General features: G+C 41.9%; 1 protein-coding gene across 3 annotated transcripts in view; it reads left to right on the top strand.

Moving 5' to 3' along the window:
• CABIN1 (calcineurin binding protein 1) overlaps positions 1 to 22,614 on the top strand; it is a 223,059-nt gene that overhangs the window by 22,731 nt on the left and 177,714 nt on the right. For 2 of the 3 annotated variants that reach the window (XM_044990035.1, XM_044990037.1), the window contains exons 13-22: positions 1,627 to 1,705; positions 1,968 to 2,155; positions 4,009 to 4,158; positions 5,268 to 5,462; positions 7,023 to 7,259; positions 9,347 to 9,506; positions 9,765 to 9,880; positions 15,243 to 15,404; positions 16,924 to 17,130; positions 17,594 to 17,739. In XM_044990035.1, coding sequence (XP_044845970.1) covers positions 1,627 to 1,705; positions 1,968 to 2,155; positions 4,009 to 4,158; positions 5,268 to 5,462; positions 7,023 to 7,259; positions 9,347 to 9,506; positions 9,765 to 9,880; positions 15,243 to 15,404; positions 16,924 to 17,130; positions 17,594 to 17,739 — 1,640 coding nt within the window. The remainder of the gene's footprint in view (positions 1 to 1,626; positions 1,706 to 1,967; positions 2,156 to 4,008; positions 4,159 to 5,267; positions 5,463 to 7,022; positions 7,260 to 9,346; positions 9,507 to 9,764; positions 9,881 to 15,242; positions 15,405 to 16,923; positions 17,131 to 17,593; positions 17,740 to 22,614) is intronic. The other variant, XM_044990036.1, reaches the window with a different exon arrangement.

Consider the following 22,614-nt stretch of genomic DNA (forward strand, 5'->3'; position numbering starts at 1 on the left):
AGCTCAGAAATAATCGTTTATAGAATTTGCTGCTTGGTGAAATGCCGGATAAAAGAGCTTTTACTGTACATGGGTTTTAGGAAAGTCCCTGTTTTAAATAAAACGTATAAAAGGTATCGCGACTTAATTAATGGCAAATTGTTGAGCTTGTTTTTTAAAAAATAATTACATCCCATAGTGAAAGTACAATGAAAAACTTTTATTTCCTTTTCCAAATTCAGGTATATAAATTTCACAAATACAAAATAGAAAAACAAAAATTATACAATAAATTGGAACCCAAAATGGGCCTGGCTTACATGAATGCACACGTTTTAGGTTAAATACTGTATGTGGTAGTAGTAAAAGCAAAATGCTATATTCTTTGTCCACTGGCTGCTGTCTATATTACTGTGTTTTTAAGAGATTAGCAAGAAGGATCAGACCTGTAGCTGAAGAGTTCTGACTGAGTATTCATGGTAACTACACTCCCAAATAAATTTCCTCTTTTGCTATTTATCACATTTCAGCTTTTCCATCACCAGCGCATTTAATTCTGTGCAAAATAAAATTGAGCTTTGAAAATAATATCTTGGTGATTTAAAAAAGTAGTGTTGCTGTATCGATATAACATACTCTAAACAATCTACACTAGCATGTATATCTATTGCTATATATATCACTGTTTCATTTATTTGTATATGACTGCTTGATCCTTATTGCTTATATATTAAATTATAATATCAAAATTACTACATACAACATTAGATTTTACACAAATAAATATTAGGAAATTAGGGAGTTCTGATTAATATATATTGCTTCTGAATCTTTCCGTTTAACTTTGATTATAAACTGATTTCCAAGATGCCCTTTTGTTTTTGAGTTTATTTGGGATAGAAAATGACGCCTTTGGATGTAACAAATGTCCAAAGATTTTAGAGTACAGAGATTTTTGAACCCATGTCAGGAGCTTTCACCCTCTTCAGATGGAGCTGCAGTTACAACCCTAGTTACTGTGGAAAAAAATGTAAAAATAATTTTCTCTTTAATCCGCACAACCATGTCTGTAAGAGCTGTAACAGAACATCCAGTGTTGCCAGGAACAACTCCTATCCATTTTTTTTTAAAATCCACATGTCTTTATGCAGAAAGCATTAACGAGCTGGCAAAACTAGCATATGTGCTCGATCTCCTTGATTTCTACAACTTCTTCAGTATTCATCTCAGCCTTTGATGTGTCTTTTTTTCAGATGTTCTAACATAAAGTATTAATGATGAAGCAATTTAAAATGGTTGTATTTTAGATTGAGGATGCTGCTCTTTTTCAAGACTGGGCCACTGTTCCCTTCTTATCTTCTTCCCCACTAGATTGTCTTATCTTTTCATAAACAGATTTTTTTTCATTCCTCTTTCTAGTTGTAAAAGGCTGGGGGGGGTGTCTCTCTAATCCTGCTGAGCATCATAGAAAGAGGGAAACCTCCTTTCCTTAGACAGAAGAAAACCACGATGGCTGTAGCTTGGAAATGGAAATCACAAAAGAGGATTAATTAGAAAGCTTCCTTTCAAGTGAATTGTTAACTTCTTTTTACTTTCCAAACAAGGTTCTTTATATTCTTCCCTGACCTCTTCATACCCTCCCTGTAGGATATGATGCTGATGAGTCTTTCTTGCATGGAACTACAACTTGACCAATGGTTGCTGACCAAAGGGAAGAGCTCTACAGGTGAGAGTTGTTTTTTCTCTGCTAGGCTATTCTTACAATGTAAATTAAACTTCTAAGAAATTTTGTGAATCATTTATTAGAATACTGAGCTGTTACTTCTCCAGATGTAGGTCTTAGCAATGGATGTGTACAGCAGTTCATCATCTTTTTTTATTAGTGTTTGTGTTAGAAGGGTGAGCTGAGTGTTGCAGCTGCTGCACGTGGAACTGTTTGCATAGGGAGAATGTGATTTTATGCTAAACTGTAATAAATTAATTTACAGTTTCCCCTCGAAATTGCCCTTCTGCCACTGTGAACGGAAAGTTTGGTCCTGATTTCCCAGGATCCCATTTTCTGGGGGACTTGTTGCAGCTCTCATTTGCATCCTCCCAGCGAGATCTGTTTGAGGAAGGCTGGCTGGAGTTTGTGGCTCGAGTGTATTGGCTGAAGGCTCGCTTTCTAGCATTGCAGGTTTGTTTTCATTTTGAGTTCAACAAATATAATTTTTCACATTTAGCATATTTTTTAAACAAATGGACTTTAGAATTACTATAAGCAGTTGAAGTGGTGGGTATAGTAAGTCGTCAACGCACTGGAGTCAAGTAATTCAGGAATATCTTGACTGAGCTCTAATTTGAAGATAAAGTAGAGGTTACATTTGTCTATTTTATTTAGTTTAATTAAATGTCCCTATGGACATTAAGTAATTAGATGCAAAGGATCTGGCCGTAATTCTTATGCATTGTACCAGCATTCAGTCATTTTGGTACATACACATGTTTTTATAGTAGTTTGTCTTCGCTCCCCAGAAATAAATTTTGACTGGAGTTATAATGAGCAGCCACAAGACGCAGACTGAAGCCTGGATTGTAGCTCGTAGAATCTGTAATAGAAGCCCAAATAGAACGTCCAAAATGCAACTGTGCATCGAGTCAACATTTATATGTTGTGATTGATGGAGCTTGAGCCTTCTTTTGACAACAATTATTCATTTCATGTACAGATTTTCAAGCCGTTTGTCCTAGACTGATTGCTCAAGTAAACAGTCCAAAGAAAAGTTATTTATTAGATTCCAGACTACTTCATTATTTTATTTCAAGCATCAGTTTCTTACGGCAGCGAAGAAAATGTTTACAGATTGTACTCAAGTCTAAACTGTTGAGAAGAAAAATGTGGGTTTGACTAATCAAACTTTAATCTTCAATTGATAAAGTACAATATCAGTTGATTTCATATACACCCACTGAGTAATTCATTTCCCTTTTTTATTTTCATATCTCAAAATCCTTCTTTAAGAAATCTATCTAATGAAAAACTGGATTGTTCCATAGAAAAATTAGTGGGGACAGAATCTCCTCATTTATAAACTGTTTAATCATTTTATACATCTAAAGTAGAGACTCCTTGATAAGTCATTTTATTTTCACTCAAAAATAAAATTTCTTTAAGTTAAAAGGATCTTCTAATTCCCTTTCCAGGTGAAGACAATTCAAAATCAACTGTCACTGCACAGTCCCAGTAATTAAGAAACATATAGACTAGACTAATACTCTTTGCTCTATTTCACTGAAAGATAAAATTTTTATGACACACATGTAATTCCTCTGTTTCACAACAGATCTAGATATTTCAATTTAAAAAACAAAGATGGAAGTAGAAGGATAATCTGAAACATAAATATACGTTTGGAATCAGAGCCAACTCCACTTAAACTGAATGCAGGTTGTCCAGTCAAAATGGATTGATCATCTTTATTAAACAAACTGTCTTTATGGCTATCTCTTTAGCTTTAGTGAGTTATATTTTCTCCCTCTACAGCCTCTCTTCCAGTCCTGATCCCTCCCTTTTAGGAAAACACAAATCTGTTTAAGATGGACAAAGTGGGTTCCTCACAGTTTTAGTTTATCTTAACCAGTTAGCTGTACATCTCAGTAATGTTGCCCAAATTTATGGTTCTGGTCAGCACAAAAGGAAGACTTACTTCTGGATTTAATCTGCCTCCCTTCACTTTCAGAGAAAGAATGTTAGTCAATTTATACAAATACATTTTCCTGCTACGTAACTTGAATATCTAGATGTCCTATTTCCTCCCCTTTCTCCCCCTCCCCCACCATGGTGATGAAGATAACTGGCAGAGTAGACTGGTAAACTGTTTGTTGGTGATGACTCTTTTGGTTGATATTTTGATTAGTAAAGTACCCTCTCAAATAATTTGCCTATCTCTCACTGACAGTGTACTCACAGAGTTAGTGATTTTACATTTCGTAGCTGCTTTTGAAGAATCTCAGGTAGCATTGTGTGATTTCTTCAAACTGTTTCCACAGGGTGACATGGAGCAGGCGTTGGAGAATTATGACATCTGCACTGAAATGCTGCAGAGTTCCACTGCAGTCCAAGCCAAAGCTGGCAATGAACGCAGCATCGTGATCCGATTACCTAACCTCCATGTTGATTCTGTTGTTTCTCTAGAAGAGGTAGGGATCAGTTTGTTTTGGGTTTTTCTGTTTCTAGGTTCATCCAAAATTGAGGATTACAGTCAACGTAATGTGTTTTTGAGACATTTCTAAAGAAGAACTAAGTCTTATGAGAAACTAGAGATTTTATATGTGCATTTTCTTGTGCACAATCCATTTTCTTTTGGGCTGGTAATGTGATACTTCTGGAGGGAATCTGAGAGAGAGATGCTAAGGGACAAGTTCCTATGCTCCTTAGAGGCATTTATTCCCTTTGGGGATAAAAAGCATGTTTTATGATTTAAAAACAAACAAACTAGTGTGGCTTCTATAGCAACAGTGCTCAGAAATAGTGTCGTAGTTGCAAGACTCATTTCAAAATTACTAGTACTTGCTCTGATGGAAAAGTAGCATGTACAGCATCAGTAGCAACTGTCTTAGAGTGAAGAATATTTTCACAAACCAGGATAAAACCAACAATGATTGTGTTTTTATAGTTAATTGATTTGAAAACCATCCTTCCCTTTTTCAGTTAAATGCTTTCTTTATTACTGGTCCTTGCACAATTCAGTCTGCTTAATAAATAGAGTGAAAAAGATTGCTATCGGGGTGCTGCGTATACAGCTGTTAGTCATTAGACTAGAGCTTTGTTTTAGAGGGTTTCTTGTGCTTTAATTTCACTGTTGTTCAAATGAACTCTTGCCTTCAGCAGTCAGAATTTTCCAGTAAAGCATGCAAATGAATTCATAAATAAAAAATTAGACATCATTGTTGTTTTTCTGTTACTGCTTATAGGGGAGGGCTTCAAACGCAGGCAATGCCATCTTGATTCTAAAGGCTATTCCATGATCGCTATTTCTCATAGTTCATCAGAAAAATGTGAGATTTTCAGATTTATGGCTTAGATACAAAAAACGATAGTACTAATTTTTTAAAAAATTAAATACAAGTTGGGGTAAGTGATAATGGAGTGGAAGCTTGTCTACTTTCTTCCTTGTCATTTCTCTTCCTTACAGTGCTGTAAACTTTACACATCCTACAGCTATAGCTTTGTTGTTCATAAGAAAAGTCAGTCATTTGCACATGAAGGTGAAATGTAGGTTGGATTGCACCATATGTGACTTTTGCAGATAGACAAGAACCTAAAGTCTCTGGAGAGATGCCAGTCTTTGGAGGAGATCCAGCGACTGCATGAGGCAGGGGATTACAAGGCAGTGGTGCATCTGCTTCGCCCAACCTTGTGCTTTAGTGGCTATGGTAGAGCTAAACATCTGGAGTTTGTTATATCTATACCAGAGAGACCAACACAGTTACTTCTGCTGCAGGTTTGTTATGTTTCTTTAAAAAGTTATCTTTAGTGAGGGTTTGAAAGCCCTGCATCTGCTTTATTTCCAAGAGCAACATAAAAAAGATTTGGAGGGTTAGCATTAATGATGAATTGTGTTGACTTCATTTAAGAAGCAAAACATGGGGCCAGATCCTCAGGTGAAGTAAATTGGCAAAGTTCTGTTGAAGCTTAAACTCATAGTTTAAGCTCTCTGACCAATAAGAGTGTGTGTGTATATAAAATATGTTGGTGAATCCTCTTTCTTTCTCTGTCTCTGTATGTGTGAATATATATACATATACACACACATTATATATATTTGTAGAGAGAGAGAAAATGTGTGTGTGTGTATACATATATATATAGAGAGAGAGAGAGAGAGAGAGAATGGATTCACCTAAACCTCTAAAACCTATCCAGATTCTCTTGAGTTTGAAAACTTTAAGGCTGTATAAACTCAAGTGAACCTGGATCAGTTTTAGAGGTTTATTATGGATGAACCCACTTTACCAATGGCCTGCTATTAGGACTTGGAGTTTTTGTTGCCCGTGACTATTTATATGGTGGTTCCCAAGCATCCTATGCACCTGAAAGTTGTTAGACAACTGGATGTGAGGCAAGAAGCATTGGTGTGGTAACTTCTCATTGGTCTGTCCTGCTTCACAGGCAGGCTGCTGCACCAGCTGTAACCTCCAGGGTGGCTTCACAGCATATTACAAAAGTCCAGCCTGGAGGTGATAAAAGCTTAGATCAACATGGTAAGAGCCTTATCTAACAAAAAAGGGTGGCAGATATTGCCCAGTTATAGATTTTTTAAAAAAGTTCTTGACCGCTGCTGCAATCAGAAAGTACAGGATAGGAGATTAGTCTAGCAAGATCAGAAGATTATGCGCTACCATGACAATTAAGGGACAGATGTCCTCTGCTGAGGAAGCAGGATGCAGTCTGTCAGTTCCTTAGTCTTTCCTCTGTGCTGGCTATTTTTACTGCTAGTTTGACTGGAGTGAGCCTGGGCCAGTTACTTTTCGTCCACATTCCTATTTTGTTGTGATAGTGGGACATTGGATCTTGTTTTCCATACTCAACAAGAAAGAATCTTAGAGCTGGGGATCATAAAAATACTTTGAGCATTGTAGCCTTTATCATTATATGAGCTTGTTTTCTAAACCAGTAATAAAATAGTAGCATGGGTCCACAGTGACTCAAACTCTGATTCTGTTGAACCTCCATACATGGTGGTATATGGCTTGAAAGCAAGAGGCTCATTGCTGTCTCTTCCCTGCAAAGTAGGCTCATGTAGAGTCTCTTTGTATTCAGAGAATGGGACTCAGTGTTGCTTCCCTGATGAAACTCAGTTGAGGAGCATGGGTTCTGGGGTCTCTTGTGTTGCCCATTTTATGTCACATTTAGAAACTTCATACTGGTATCTCAGTAGAGTAAACATTAGCTGCAAACTGTGTGCCTTCTTCCATTCTCCTTTCCCCTTTATTGTGCTTTTATGCTTTGAAATAAACATTAGATCCATATAACATTTTTTTTTCATGTTAACATTCACTAGGATTCCCTGCTGAAACAGAAGGATTACAGGCAATGTTTTGAATGCTCTGAAGTTGCCTTGAATGAAGCAATTCAGCAGATGATTAACATGACAGTAGCTTCTGCTAAAGAAGAGTGGGTTGCTACAGTAACACAGCTGCTCACGGGGATTGATCGCTCACTGTCATCAGACAGCAGCATCCTGAAGGAATCTTCTGTAACACTGAGCCTCATTCGGCTAACAAACAACCTCATTCAGGTAACCTGTTCACCTACACTAGCAAGCTGCCACTGTGCGCTACAGATCTTTTTTTAGGCATGATACAGCTGCTGCCTGAACTGCCACCCACTTGCAGAGTCTCTCTTGGGTTACATTTCTGTGTGGGCTGTTTCCTTTCACACTCTTAGTTTTCACTGCAAGATGTCAGATGCACTGAGAATCTCTTCTGGAATCAGTAATGGCAGCTAATTCTGAGCACTGTCTCTGCTGAAATGAGCAAGGAATAGTAATAAGGTGGCTCAGGGAGCAGTACTGCTGGCTATGACTCTGCACTGCTGCCCATAGAAACAAGGTTTGGTCCAGCTGGCTGGGCCCAGTTTGTTTCTGGCACAGATCTTGCTGCATATTCCTGCCATTCACATGAGGGATGGTAAGAAAGATCCTCTGAACCTTAGGAACAGGGTACAGTCAGTTGGTATTGTTGGTATGTTACATCATTCAACTGAGATGCTAGTAGCTCTGGCAGCTGATCAGTTCTTTAGATTCTTATACAGATATAGGACGTGAGTCAGAATTGGGAATCTGATGATTATGAGGGGTATTTTCATCCTCATTCCTTTTTCCCTTCCTCTTAAGGACAGAATTAAGTTAAATGATGGTTATTACCTCATTCCAGTTTTAAAATTACAGGCAATATTTAGCCTTTTTGTAGAAGTTCTTCTGAAATTTTGAAAACTGTTTACTTTTCTCCTGAACTCATTTAAGTGCCACAAGTGCCAGAATTGTAAAATACTTTCGATATTATTTCCTCTTTAAAGACCCAAGCTTGCTAATTGCTATCTGCAACATTCTGAGTACCCTCAATTGTCATTAACTTCAGTGGTAGCTGAGGTCACTTGGCACCTTGCACAATCTGACCCTAAGGCTTTAGAGCAATGTGCACAATGATACCTATTTGGTCACTAGTTAAACTGCAGGAATTTCTTGTAATACCATAAATATTTTTACAGATAAGAACAAATATATACAGTTTATATGCATAAAATATATCTCCAAGTATAATATAATAAAATAAAGAAGTTCATCTCAATTGATTAGACTCTTCCTGTTGGTATGCATACTTCCACCTTTTCATGTTCTCTGTATGTATAAATATCTGCTGTCTGTGTGTTCCATTCTATGCATCCGAAGAAGTGAGCTGTAGCTCACAAAAGCTCATGCTGAAATAAATTTGTTAGTCTCTAAGGTACCACAACTACTCCTGTTCTTTTTACAGTTCATTTCCTGAATAGGAACTCCACCTGGTGAACTGAAAAAGGACACTATTTTTACTAACAGATTTGTAACGTTGCTGTGTGGTCCTCAATGCATGCACTTACTAGACACTATAGAGTAGTCAAATATGCTTCAGTAGATGCAACTTTCAGTAGAGCTCTTCTAGCATATGTTCTGGAGAAGGGACATAGAGGGAAAGCCATACAAATCTCTTTTCTTTCAGCTGTTGTCTTTTCTGTTTCGACAATAGGCAATTTTTCATAGGTAAATGATAATGGTATTTCTCAAACAGACTGTCTGTCACACACACACACCCATCCCTTATTTCTAGTCTGTTTGTTGTTATGCATTATTCACTAGTTAACTACTCTTTCTGAAATGTATCTCTTCAGGAGAATCTGTTCATAATTCCTAGTTGGCTGTATCTGGCTACAAGATTTTCATTTTATTTAAATTTGTTGGAACTAACTTTTCTCCAGTTTCATTCTAAGCAGGTATGTCTTACCTTCCAGGGTGCAAATACATCTCTTTATAGTCATCACTAACAGGAGCCTTGATGCAGCTTCTGCTAGTGTTAAAAAATTCTGCTATTCCCTTAGTCATTTGCACTTGTGCTAGTGTGATATTAGTACAAATGTAAGAAAAATGGGCTTTTCCCATATTATCAAATTCTGGAAGTTGTGAGTGTCTTCTCCTTTTAGTACTTTCAAGCCAAGCCAACACAAGAAGCAAAGCTACTTAAATTTAGATTTTGTTTGTGTATGAATAGATGCACTACCGGCTGAGGCATCTGGACATGTGTAAATCCTTTTTCTAATGTGTATAATGGGTATCATATATTTCTTTATTAGATTATAGATTGCAGCATGGCAATCCAGGAGGAAGCCAAAGAACCATATGTCTCATCAGTGCTTCCCTGGATTATTTTGCACCGAATCATCCAGCATGAAGAAGATGCCTTCCGATCCCTTTGCTGTCAGCAGCAGCAGCTCCAAAGCCAGGGTGAGGAAGGTAATAGTTTAATTTGTCAATGTTATATGTTGTTAAAACATTGCTCCTTATCCTTTTCCACTTTGGCATGTGTATGGGAAATGGCTAGTGTTCCTTTGTCCCCCTCACTGAGGGAGTCTTCAGTCCTCATTTCCTCACCACAGCGGACAGTAATTCTGAGGAAAGGTTTCTTTACCAAAACATGGAGAAAATAAGTGGCTAGGTAGGTTAGCTCAGTTTTGTACTTAGGAGATATAATTACTGGCATCTTTCTTCCAGTGAGTCCTGACACACCTATGCTCCCTCCTTCCCTCATGTTACTGAACACTGCTCATGAGTACCTAGGAAGAAGATCTTGGTGTTGTAACTCAGAGGGTGCCCTTCTCAAATTCTATGTGAGTATCAATGCCTAAATATTAAACGTATATTTTTTTTTAATTTGTTTTTTCTCCTGTTCCCTACCCCCATATACGTGAATTGGAATGGCCATTTTATCCTAGGTAATGAAGTAGTTAAGGATTGCTCTTCCAAGCTGTTATCCATCATAGTCTGAAAAAATTATCTGGCTTTCCTAAACAGACAAAACATGTCATTTACCATGTCACAAGACTGTCTTATGTTAACTCATTAACTGTTCATTACTCATTCACTATACATTTCTTTGAAACGGTAAAGCACTGAATAAAGGTTATTACTGATTTGCCTGAAAAATTATGCTCTTTCATCAGCCTGTGTTCTCAGTGATCAACACAAGGTTCAAATTATGCAACTGAAATTTTAATAAAGCAATGGTGGGTACTGTAATCTTTAAAAAAAAAAAAAAAAAAAGAGAGAGAGAGAAAAAGAATTAAACTGTGGTTTTCTGAAGTTAGTGGAAACCACGTTAATGAATGGTATCATCAGCATCCATCAACATTACTTGTAACTTGATGATTGAGCATGATATTGCTTCTTTTTTTTTTTTATTGTGCTCTGGTCCAGGTATCTGGTACAAAGAGCACTTGCTGCTTTGCAGTTTGGGAGCAGAACCAGACCTGTGGTTCATCCAGATCTTCCTGATGCAGAGCTTTACTGAAGCTTTGTTTCAAGTTTCTGAAGAACTTTTTGGCCCAGTAGTGTGTCTTATTTCCCTGCCATCTCCTTGGGCTGTTTTTTTTCCCTTTTTGGGGAAATTGTCCCCCAGCTCTACTTCTCCCTTTGAGGCATTTGCAGTAGCTGGCACCCCTACAGGCTTCAGGGGAGACAGCTAGACCAAGGAAAGCCAAGGCAAGGACTGTGTCCCTCCTCTGCTTATTGGGTGTCACATTGGAGAACTCAGCCAGCTCTGTGGGCAGGATGCAGTTTCTCTCAGCTCGGTTTGAGCAGGTTTGCCTTTGCTGCCATTCCCTGGGCGTGAGGGATAGAAGAGGCCAGCTCTGCTGGCCAAGACACATGCATTGTCTCAGCAGCTTAGTCTAGGTGGGCTCTCTTCTGTCCCCTTCCCCCAGGCAGGAAAGGAGGCAGCTAGGATTAGAAAAACTGGTTCCGGGGGTAAGCAGCTCTCCTCCTCTTCCCCCTCTCCCCAAACTCCATGAGGGGAGTGATGCTAGAATGGCATCATGCCTTTGTCCCTAGAGCCCTCACCAGCAGCATGTTGCTGACTGCAGAATTCAGCCACCTCATACCCCTCAGTCTCTCCTCAGGCCATGGATGGAGGACACTGGATACAACATGGGTGCTGCTGGACACCAGAGAGCGTGATAAGGGACCTTCATGCCCAGCTCCCTTCCCCTGCTACTACCTTTACAACAGGCTTCTCAGCTGTTCTATGCTGCCAGGCTGGAGCCTCCTAGGGAAATACAGACATGTCAGGCCCATGTGGCTCCCATGCAGTAAACAAGAGTCCAATCCATCCTGAACTCCAGGCCAGTACTGAAAGGGGGCTTATATGGAGGAGGAGAGACAATCAACCCAGCCTCTTTGAGGGCAGAAGGAGTGCTAGTCACTAAATATTTTTGGGCTGAAACACGGTTTCAAATTTGCATCTTCCTCTAAAGCAAGATTATAGGGAAAAATACCCAAAGGTGAAATAAATAAATAAAATTAGTGCTGGTTTCCCTGCTCATGTTCTTGGAGTACAGCAACAGATAATCCTCAGCACCCAGTTCCCTTTTTCATATTCATGGAGTTCAGCACAGCAGGTCAATGCAGAAAAGACAGGGCCACAGAGATGCACTGATTCTGTGGGCATGCACACGCATGCAAACGCGCATACACACAAGGAATTCTGCTGTGGAGAGGAAGTCCAACTGTCCACATCAGAATTTGATGCTCAAAAAATAAAATGCGTATTTTAAGACAAACAAAAAAAAGACACTTTCAGGTGTTCTGTGAAACTATGCTAGGACATCTGCAGCTGCCCTAGATGATGATTTAATAATTCTAGGTTGATCTGGGGAAGAAATAGATTTTATTCACCTTGTCCGTGGATCATTGCTTAGTCCCTGCTGTCTTACAGGAAGATTTTTCTTCACTGTATTCATGTTACAGCTATATAGTATTATAGAACCCAGGAGTGGATTTTAAGGCACTAGTACTGCAGTATTAGTAGACGAAGGGAGGGCTGTCAGATCACTGTTGACTTTTATGTTGATATATAGTGGTTTGTTTAATGCTGGGGAGAAGAAATCTCCTATGGGCAGCAGCAGAACTTTTGTCAGCAGATTACTGCTTCCTTTTATCCTCCTAGAATTTAGAAGGTGCATTGCTTACAGTTAGATTAGCACCCGACATGCAACTGTGTGCTCTGAAACAAACCCTAAATTACCAATCCTAGAGTCAAGTACTTTTAACAAAAGCCATATTTAACATTTGTAACTTATTACAAGTAGTCAGTAGTATAGCTTTCAGAGCCAAAAGGCGTTGAAAGGCTGAAAATCAGGAAGATATTCCAGTGGGGAAGAAAACATTAGAAGAGAAAATGGCCTTCACAGAGTGGTTTGAGTATTGGCCTGCTAAACCCAGGGTTGTGAGTTCAATCCTTGAGAGGGGGCCATTTAGGGATCTGGGACAAAAAAAAAATTGGATGATTGAGTTGGGGATTGGTCCTGCTTTGAGCAGTGGGTTGGACTAGATGACCTTCTGAGGTCCCTTCCAACTCTGATATTCTATGATTGTTATGATTGAAGTATGCTAGACACAGGTGTGCGTTTTACACAGTATCCCATCAGTAGTAAATTATCACCATCTGTAGGTGAACCATCTGCTGGCACACATTTCACTGCTGGTGGCTGAAGGATATTGTGTAACAAAAAATGTTAATATGGCATTAATACATCTACTATAGCCACAGTTTGAATCATTCATTACAAATATCATTCTGAATTGTTGCTAAGAATTAATATTATTAAAAGCTGAGCAAGCGCACAGGAGGGTTGAAATGCAAGGTCTGTAGGCAGAGGCCTGCAAGATTTTAGCTTAGCTATTTTAGGCCGTGGCGCTAAGAAATGTTGACATATGTAAGTGACCAAAGAATAACCCGATGCCTTAAGATTATGGGAAAAGAGGTACCAAGTGGCAAAAAATTAGCCAGAAGATTAATTTTAAATCATAAAAATGCTGTAAAGGCAAATCTTGTCTCCAACATGTATCTTAACTACATGATACTGGTTGTGCGTTAATGCTAACGAGAATAAAGAAAGCCTACACAGTCTATAGAAATTGAGGTCTCTGTAGTTTCTTGAGGACAGTTGGTGGTTAAACCAGTCTTTCATAAAGGGGCAGAATCAAAAACACAGCTTTCTCTTGGTGAAAATGTCTGTCAGTGACACTGAAAAATAAAGACCCTCACAAAAATGTTCCCTTTAGGGGTCTTACTAAAAGATCTCATAGAGCCACCTTTTTTACTCTTCATCCTTCTATTGCAGATCTGTCCCAAAAATGTCATAGAACTAGGTATGATCCTTAAAGGGGGTGGGGGGGGAGAGATGGAGGGGCAGCTGATGGCTACCCTCTTCTTCCACTTATAGCTGTGGAGTGAGAGCTGATCAGTTGCAACCAAGAAAGATACATTTGCAATATATATTCACACTGTGCTTTTTTGGGATAATATTTGTTTAAATTTTTATATGCAAAACTGACATTGGCTTTGACCTTCTGGTAAACTATTAATGCAGCCCTTGGTGTCCTAATATGTGAGCATCCTTACTCTGGTACATAGTTAAAGGTTTTCTTTAGAAAAGGCTTTCCTGTTTTCCATTATCTGGCCTGCAGAATTACAGAACTTCCAGGGCCGCCCAGAGGATTCAGGGGACCTGGGGCAAAGCGGGGGAGCTGCGGCGCTTGTACTCACACAGCAGCGGTCCAGGTCTTCGGCAGCATTTCGGCGGCGGGAGGCCCTTCAGTCACTCCACGTCTTCGGCGGCACTGAAGGGCCCTCCGCTGCCAAAATGCCGCCAAAGACCCGGACTGCCGCCAGGCCAGGGCTCGCGGGGCATTTCGGCGGTGGGGGGCCCTTCAGTCGCTCTGCGTCTTCGGCGGCACTGAAGGGCCCGCCTCCGCCAAAATGCTGCTGAAGACCCGGGGCAACTGAAGGGCCCCCCGCCGCCGAAATGCTGGCCGAAGACCCAGATCACCGCTGGGCCAGGGCTTGCGGGGCCCCTGGGGCAAATTGCCCCACTTGCCCCCCCTGCCCCCCTGGCAGCCCTGAGAACTTCAGGCTGTAATTGGTGTTACATTTTCATTGAGAATCTATAAATGATTTTTGTAGGTTCTAATGGAACTTCCAGACCTAAGGGGATTTGTAAATATGTAGCATAAACTTTGAGATCAAGCTTAGAAGCTCTTTGCCCAATTCTCAGACAGATGATATATCCTCTTATCAGTCAAGGTTAGGTTTTCCCATCTCTAAATGCTCACTGGCAAGATGGATAATTTTCTCTATTAGAGAATTATTTCATATAACATGGCTCCTTCCCATCTGTGGTGGAGCTCACTCATCTAGAGCTGTTGATGCCTGTAGGGTTGAGATTTGGAAAGTTCTGTTAACTGATTGTGAGATCTGTCAAACTTCCAGTAGACATTACAGACTCCTCTGAGGTTCAGTCTTCTCAGCAATAATCTAGCTGCCTTCTTTGACCCCAGTGTATAAATAGCTCATGGTATCCTACATATGTAGTTAAAATAGTATAGTTGAAAAGGAGGAGTTACTGTGCAAGACAACTCCCTTTCTTTTTTTTGCCTGAATTTCATTAATTATCCCAGGTATTCCTCCACATCCTCTGAACTGGGGCCTCGTCTTTCTCATTTTTCTGTGTCTTTGTTGGTGATATTCTTCCTGAATGTCAGGGCTGGTAAAATGTAATGTGTTAGTTAGAGTAAACCACCTAAATATGCAGAGGGTAATGAGAGAGCTTTTCAATGACTTTAGAAGTTGGGAACATCAAGTTGAGATACTGTCTTCAGTAAATGAAACTGGAAGAGAACATAAGTATCACAAATACAGAAGGTAAAAGAATGGTATTAGGTTACAGTGTAATGGAAATGGACATATTACAAAAGTGATGAGCATGCAGAGATGTGGAGAATATTTGGATGTGAGTAATAAAGAAACAGTAAACTTGTTTTGTGCATGTTCTGTTAGATATAGGCTCTTATACTGCATTCCTTGCCGTAGTATCTGAGTGCCACATTTAGGAAAATAAAAATAGGAAGCATTTAATTTAATGTGAAATTCAGTTATCAGACCTTGTTTGTCTTATGATGCTTGTGATGTTCTAGGTGTGGGTACTGCAAAAAGAACTTGCAGTGTCTACCTCGGAAGATACTCATCCCTACAAAGAGGAACTGGAGACAGCCCTGGAGCAGTGTTTTTACTGTTTGTACAGCTTCCCGAGCAAAAAGAGCAAAGCAAGGTACCTGGAAGAGCATTCTGTGCAGCAGGTAAGATAAGCACAAGTTACCTTTAGTGTAACACCTTAGAATGCTGAAGAACATGGTTTTCTCCAGTGTCAATATATTGAGCTGAATTAATGGGAAGGAGTCATAAGTACTAGGACCTTTTTTCCAGACCTGAGATTCATTTCCTTTATATATGGTAGAAATAATGAAAAAACTCCCTGGATCCCTAAAATAAGTATGAAACAAGAGGACTAGATGTTGGATATAAAGGCAATTGTAGCTTTTACCCATGATACAATAAAACCCAAAAAACCTAAAACACCAAACACCTGATCTTACAGTTGATGAATATGGAAAATGCAGTTTAAAGTGATGCTGGTAAAATATTACAATTTTTATCTTGCCAAAGCTCTGATGGAAAATATTGGTTAGTACTGATTATTAAAACTTACAAAATTCAGTTTGGGAGAAGCAGAGCTATGAGGAATCTCCAGAAGACATTTCACTCATTGTTAGACTCTGGATAACTTTACATTTACCAAAAAAACAGATGGTCATGAAACTGCCTCCTGTGTCTGGATTTTACCCAAGAAACACTTAATTGGTTAGTGCCTCTGACACCATAATATTACGAGCCTGTTAAGAATTTTGCAGTGCAGTCTGCTGAGTGATAGCTTTATTTTCTTGCTCATAGTCTGTCTGTGAATTCTTCTCAACCTCACCTCGTCTCATATGTATAATATGCTAGAATCCCAAACGAAGCATCTCAGACTGTTTTGTATGACTAATAAAAAGGAGGAGGAGATGAATGGGAAAGGCAAAGAAAAAAAAAAGAATGTGGAAGAAGAGAATCCCTCCTGCTGGAAATGGCACTTCTTGTCTAAAAAAGGTGGGAAACTCTGGGTGAAATCCTGGCCCCACTGAAGTAAGTAACAAAACTCCCATTAACTTCATTGGGGCTATGATTTCACCCTGTCTTCAGAAAAGCAGATTCCAGTGTTGCAGGAGCAATAGGGGAAGCATGACTCAATTAGCTTAAGATAGGAAAACTACAAACACCTGAACATTTAAAAAAAAATGAAGAAAAGTGATGAGACAAGTGTGTGACTGGCTATTATACTGTTTGATTTGAAAATGCATCCAACTCTGTAATTGCTGGGGACACTCCTAGAATTTTCCTTCTCTGTTACCTGGATTTGAGTTTCAAAATCTATAGCAAATGTAGTTCGTTCTTTCTATCTCTTCTCACACCCTCCATGTCAGTCTCCAAATCTCCTGTTTCCCAGGGAGGTCTAAGCAGACTTTCCAACTCTTCCAAGTAAGTAAAGATATCCTTATTAAAAACATTTGTTAAGTTAGTCGAGAGCCTTAGCCTGTAATCACTGTGCTGAACATTGTATCTTAATAATGCCTTTGGATCTTCCATTCTGGAAAGGTTGCTCTGGTTTTTAGCTGATGTAATGTTTTGTTTTATTCTATTCTATTCTATTAAAAAATTTCCCTAGCTCTTGACTTTTTGAGATAATTTCTTTCTCTCTTTCCCCCACCCCCTTCCCTGAAGGTGGATCTGATGTGGGAAGATGCGTTATTCATGTTTGAATATTTTAAGCCCAAAACCCTCCCTGAGTTTGATAGCTACAAAACCAGCACTGTGTCTGCTGATCTGGCCAACCTTCTGAAGAAGATTGCTACGATTGTTCCTCGAACAGATAAGCCTATGTTAAGCCTAGATGATGTCTCTGGCTATATTGAAGGAACCTTCAGCAAGGTACAGTTAATTGTTTAAAAAACTTCAAGGGAAGGAAATGGTATATTGTTTCATTTTCACAGTAAGGGATTGTTGGGTAGTGTCTGATTTGACATTTGATGCTCACAAAAATCACATTTTAATTGGGTTAGAATGGCCTTTCCAAAGCTTGTAGTTTTACAAGGAACTGGTGCAATGGAGATGAATATGGGTAGATTTAGGGATGTGCAGAAGTACACCTCTACCTCGATATAACGCGACCTGATATAACACAAATTCAGATATAACGCGGTAAAGCAGTGCTCTGGGGGGGGCGGGGCTGCGCACTCCGGATCAAAGCAAGTTCGATATAACGCGGTTTCACCTATGACACGGTAAGATTTTTTTGGCTCCTGAGGACAGCGTTATATCGAGGTAGAGGTGTAGTATATACAGAGCTATTTTAAAATATGCTCCTGAGTCATCTAAGGTTTTCTGTTTTCAGGTACCATCTCTCCCTGAGGGTGCAGACTACTCTCCTCCAGTGGTAACTGAGCTGTACTACCTCCTGGCAGACTACCACTTCAAGAATAAAGAGCAATCTAAGGCCATTAAATTCTACATGCATGACATCTGTATTTGTCCAAACAGGTCAGTGTTGTTCATTCCCTTCAATTCATCAGTGCTGAAATGAGGGACAAATCAGAGGTTTTGTTCTATTTGGAAAGTAATAACATTTTCTGGTGTTTGTTATTAGAAGTAAGTTGTATCTTAAGGAGCATTTTGGGGAAAAAACCCTGTTATCAATTATCAGTTATTTGACATTTTCCTTTTGGTTTCTGAAATGACCAGAATTCAGAGTGAGTGAAATTGAATTATAATCAGGAAGAGCAAGAGGTATGATAACTGACTTGACTTTCTTTTCTCTTTTGCTCATTGGTTTCCCTGGAGTAGGTTTACAGGCAGTGAGAAATGGAAGCGATGTCAGTGGTTAACTGCATAAGACAAACACATACCATCTCTCAATGGATTAGCTGCTTGGGCTGGGTTTTTTAAGTTTATTTAGATTTGCTGGCAGAGAGGTATTCTAAAATAGGTCAAAATGGACAGAGCTGTATTGTTCTGATGACCACTAGTCAGGGGCGGCTCCAGGCCCCAGCACGCCTAGCACATGCTTGCGGCGGCATGCCTCAGGGGGCGCTCTGCCGGTCGCCGGGAGGGCGGCAGGCAGAGTGCCTTCGGCGGCATGCCTGTGGAGGGTCCGCTGGTCCCGCGGCTCCATTGAAGCCGCGGGACCAGCGGACCCTCCGCAGACACGCCTGTGGGAGGTCCACTGGAGCCGTGGGACCAGCAGAGTGCCCCCTGCGGCATGACGCCGTGCTTGGGGCGGCAAAATGTCTAGAGCCACCCCTGCCACTAGTTAAACTCAGAAATATTTCTCGTCTGCCTTTTCAGTCTTCACCATCTCAAAGGGATACTTTCTAAGGGTAGGTTTACACTTACCTTCCGGGTCGACGCGGTGAGTTCGACTTCTCGGAGTTCGAGCTATCGCGTCTGATCTAGGCGCGATAGTTCGAACTCCGGAAGTGCTGCGGTCGACTCCGGTACTCCACCACTGCAAACGGCGGTGGCGGAGTCGACGGGGGAGCCGCGGAGTTCGACCCCGCCGCGTCTGGACGGGTCAGTAGGCCGAACTAGGGTACTTCGAATTCAGCTACGCTATTCGCGTAGCTGAATTTGCATACCCTAGTTCGACCACCCTTCTTAGTGTAGACCAGGCCTAAGGTGAATAAGCTTCACAGTCCCTCATTTTAAAAATTGTATTTTCTGTTTTAAAATTTCTGCAAAAAGTGAGCTGCAATAATCTTAAAATGCCAATCAATAAACCTAGGACAAGCAAATTTGGCTTTTCCTACCAGCTTCCTTCTAATGAGATGGCAAAGGGATTGAAGTTGACAAAAACCTATTCTGAAGAGCAAAAATATTGTTAAATTCAGTCATATAACAAAGCAACAGGGAGAGTGTAGGCACAGAGCAAAGTTATGTGTAAAGCTGCAATCAAAACAAACCCAGCATCATAGACTGGTCATGGTTGAGTCTTCCAGTCTAGGAACTGGGATTTTTCAAGTGTTGAAATCTTGATTCGGTGGTTTATGATAAAACTGCAAGAACATTTTAATACAAAATGACGATTTTTTTGGAGGGGGAGGGGTAAAGCCCTGTCAGCATTTGAGAGTGTCACTTTAAAATTCTGCTCCACGGGCTGCCATTAATTTGTTACAATTAATTATCCAGCAAGGAATACCTTATATAGCAACATAGTATTTTCACATTATCTTTTCAAAATATCAAATTTTTAAAACCCCATGGAATGTGAATCTTCAGATCACCCTGTAATCTGGCATGGAGTGAAGTTTTAAGTCAATGTTGGTAAGCAGAAACTTAAAAGTATTATAAATATGATTAACCATCTGGCGCTAGAATCACAGTAAAAAGTGGAAGCTCCATACCATTGCTAAAATGGGTTAGCAATTTGGGTTCATCCAATGTAGATAATACCCTTGAATTTACTGTCATTTATAAGTAAGGATACAATTTAGTCACGGAGGTCACGGATTCCCTGACTTTGATGGACCTCTGTGACTTCTTCAGCTTCAGTCCTCTCTGCAGCAGCTGCAGGCTGGGGCCGGAGCTGTCCTCCCCGCAGCACCCAGGCCTGTCAGTCCCATTCCCGGCAGTCAGTGCTGGAGCTTTGCCCCCCACAGCAGCAAGGGCTATCAATCCGCTCCTGCTGGTGATTTTTAGTAAAAGTCACGGACAGGTTACAGGCTTTCATGAATTTTTGTTTATTGTCTGCGACCTGTCCGTGACTTTTACTAAAATAACTGTGACAAAATCTTAACCTTACTTACAAGCATAGTGCTGAATCTTGAGGTATTTCATCGCAAGGAAGCTTTTACCATACTGTAACACGGTATGCACTCACCGCTGCCGCGCCTCCTGCTGGTTAACTCAGGAATTGGCTCTTCAGCTCTGGAGCACGTCTTGCTGGCTGAGTCTCCCTACCGGTACCTGCTTCCTTTCAATCTCTACCACTGTACTTCAGGCCCTGCGTCCCTCCCGGCCCACGGTGCCCCTTCTCAGGGGTACTGCCCCGCAGCAGTGCCCCCAGACTCAGGGGTCCTCCCCTCCCTAGGGAACCCAAATCCCTAAAGCCCACCTCGCCTCAGTGACCCACTGCCAGTCTTCATCTAGCCCCTTCCTTCAGGGGCAAACTTCAGTCTGAAATGGCCACTCATCATTGGTAAGGGGGTTGGACCTGCTGCTTCTTCCTTCCCTGGCTGCTTCCCCACAGCCCTAGTACCTCCTCTGGCCCTGAAAGCAAGGCCTCTGCCCAGTGAGGAGCTGCCAAAATCTTAACAACTGGTTCCCTCCTCACCCCACAAGGGGGTTGTGGCCTGCCCCCGGGACTCCTGCCCCATCCAACCCCCCGTGTTCCTTGCCCCCCCCGCCGGGACCCCGCCCCATCCACACCCCTTCCCTGTCCCCGACTGCCCCCTGCTGCCCCATCCAACCCCCCGTCTCCTTCCTGACTGCCCCCTCACCCCTGCTCCATCCAACCACCCCGTCTCCCTGTCCCCTGACCACCCCGGAACTTCCGCCCCTGACTTCCTCCCACCGCCCCATCCAACCCTCCGACTGCTCCCCTGGGACCCTTGCCCCCATTCAACCCCTGTGTTCTCCGCCCTCTGACCACCCTGATCCCATCCACCCCCCCAAACTTCCCTGCCCTCTATCCAACCCCTCCCCCCTTACCACGCTGCCTGGAGGTGGCTGGCGGTGCTACAGCCATGCTGCTCGTCTGGAGCCGGGCCACGCCACTGCTGCGCAGCGCCTGGAGCACCGGGTCAGGCCGAGTTCGCAGCGCCCCTGCTTCCCGCAAACCAGCTGTTCGCACAGGAAGCGTGGGAGGGCTGAGAAGCAAGTGGTGCCTTTGCGCTCAGGCCCAGGGAGGCGGAGGCAGAGCGGAGGTGAGCTGGGGCGGGGAGCGGTTCCCCTACACGCTCCCCCCCCAGTTACCTGCTGTGGCGCGGGCGGCCCCCCACCCCAGCTCACCTCCGCTTCATCTCCGCCTCCCTGGGCCTGAGCGCGAAGCCACTGCCCCGCTTCTCCACCCTCCCAGGCTTCCCGTGCGGGGAGAGGGGGAGAAGCGGGGGGAGTGTTCAGGGGAGGAGGCGGAGCAGAGGTGAGCTGGGGATGGGGCGGGGAGCTATAGCATCCATGGGGTCGGCGCCTAATGCCCCACTTTTGGATAATGTGCTCAGGGGGAGCAGCCGCTCCCCCTGCTCCCCCCCAGCTACTCCTGGGTCACTTCAGCTTATCGGTTGTTAAATTTAGAAGCCCTTAAACAACTGGTTGTCCTGCGCGGGCTTCTAAATTTAACAACCGGTTCCCGCAAACCAGTGCAAACCGGCTCCAGCTCACCACTGCCTCTGCCTGGGGGTTTGCCAGGCTGGAGCTTCCCTAGCTCCTCCTGCCCTTCCCCAGCACTGTGCTGTCCAAGGTACCCTTTTCTCTATCTGGGAGCCAGGTCCATCTCTGTCCCCAAGGCTGGAGAAAGACTGACTACCCCTTCTGGTCTGCCCTCTTTTATACTGGCTTGGCAAGCCCTGATTGGTTGCCTCCCAGCCTTCTCTGATTGGCTTCCAGCCCCCTCTAAGGGCTGGGTTTTAACCCTTTCTGAGTTGGAGCAGGGTGACCGCCCCGCTACACATACAGACGTTCCCTGGGTTACGCAAGACCCGACTTATGCAAATTCGCACTTAGGGGAAAAGTTCTGTAAGCTAGAAATAGGAGTTTGGGGTTTTTTGCATAATGGTCAGAGATACGTTTCTGACTTACGCAAAATTCGAGTTACGCAAGGCGTTCCAGAACGGAACGCTTGCATAAGCCAGGCAACATTTGTACATCAAGATTTTCCTGAAGGGAGATTTTTTGTTTCCTACTAAGTCATGTTTCAATCAAAAAAGCATAATGATAGTAAAGACCCGAGAGCCATCCTAGTCCTGCCATCCAGAATGTTGTTGTGAATGTGGGGCTGTCTGTTGGACAAGAGTTGATAATGTTTAGAGGCTAGAATGAAAGGGCACCACATTGTTTTGATAGGACAGCATGGTTTCTGAGAGAAGAATGGAATGGAACTGTTCAAACTTGGACATACCGAATTCAAATGAAAAGACACCAGTTATTCTATTATTTGGTTTCCGTTTTCTGTGATGATGGATGTTTAGGACAATATTGGGTTAGCTAGAAAATGGAGGTTTTCAAAATCAATATACACATTTTATCCATTTTACCCATTTTTGTGTTTCATACAATTCTATATCAGGTTCCTCATTCTGTTGAAACACAAAATGGGGATAGGGAAATATTTTCAATTAGTTTTGAGAGCAGTAAGGATTAGATGTGTACGGTGTCTCTCAATGCCACCTCCATGGGAGGATGTGCAGCAGGAATAATGTTTTG

The sequence above is a fragment of the Mauremys mutica genome, chromosome 16 (assembly GCF_020497125.1).
Source record: "Mauremys mutica isolate MM-2020 ecotype Southern chromosome 16, ASM2049712v1, whole genome shotgun sequence".
Classification (NCBI taxonomy): Eukaryota; Metazoa; Chordata; order Testudines; family Geoemydidae; genus Mauremys; species Mauremys mutica.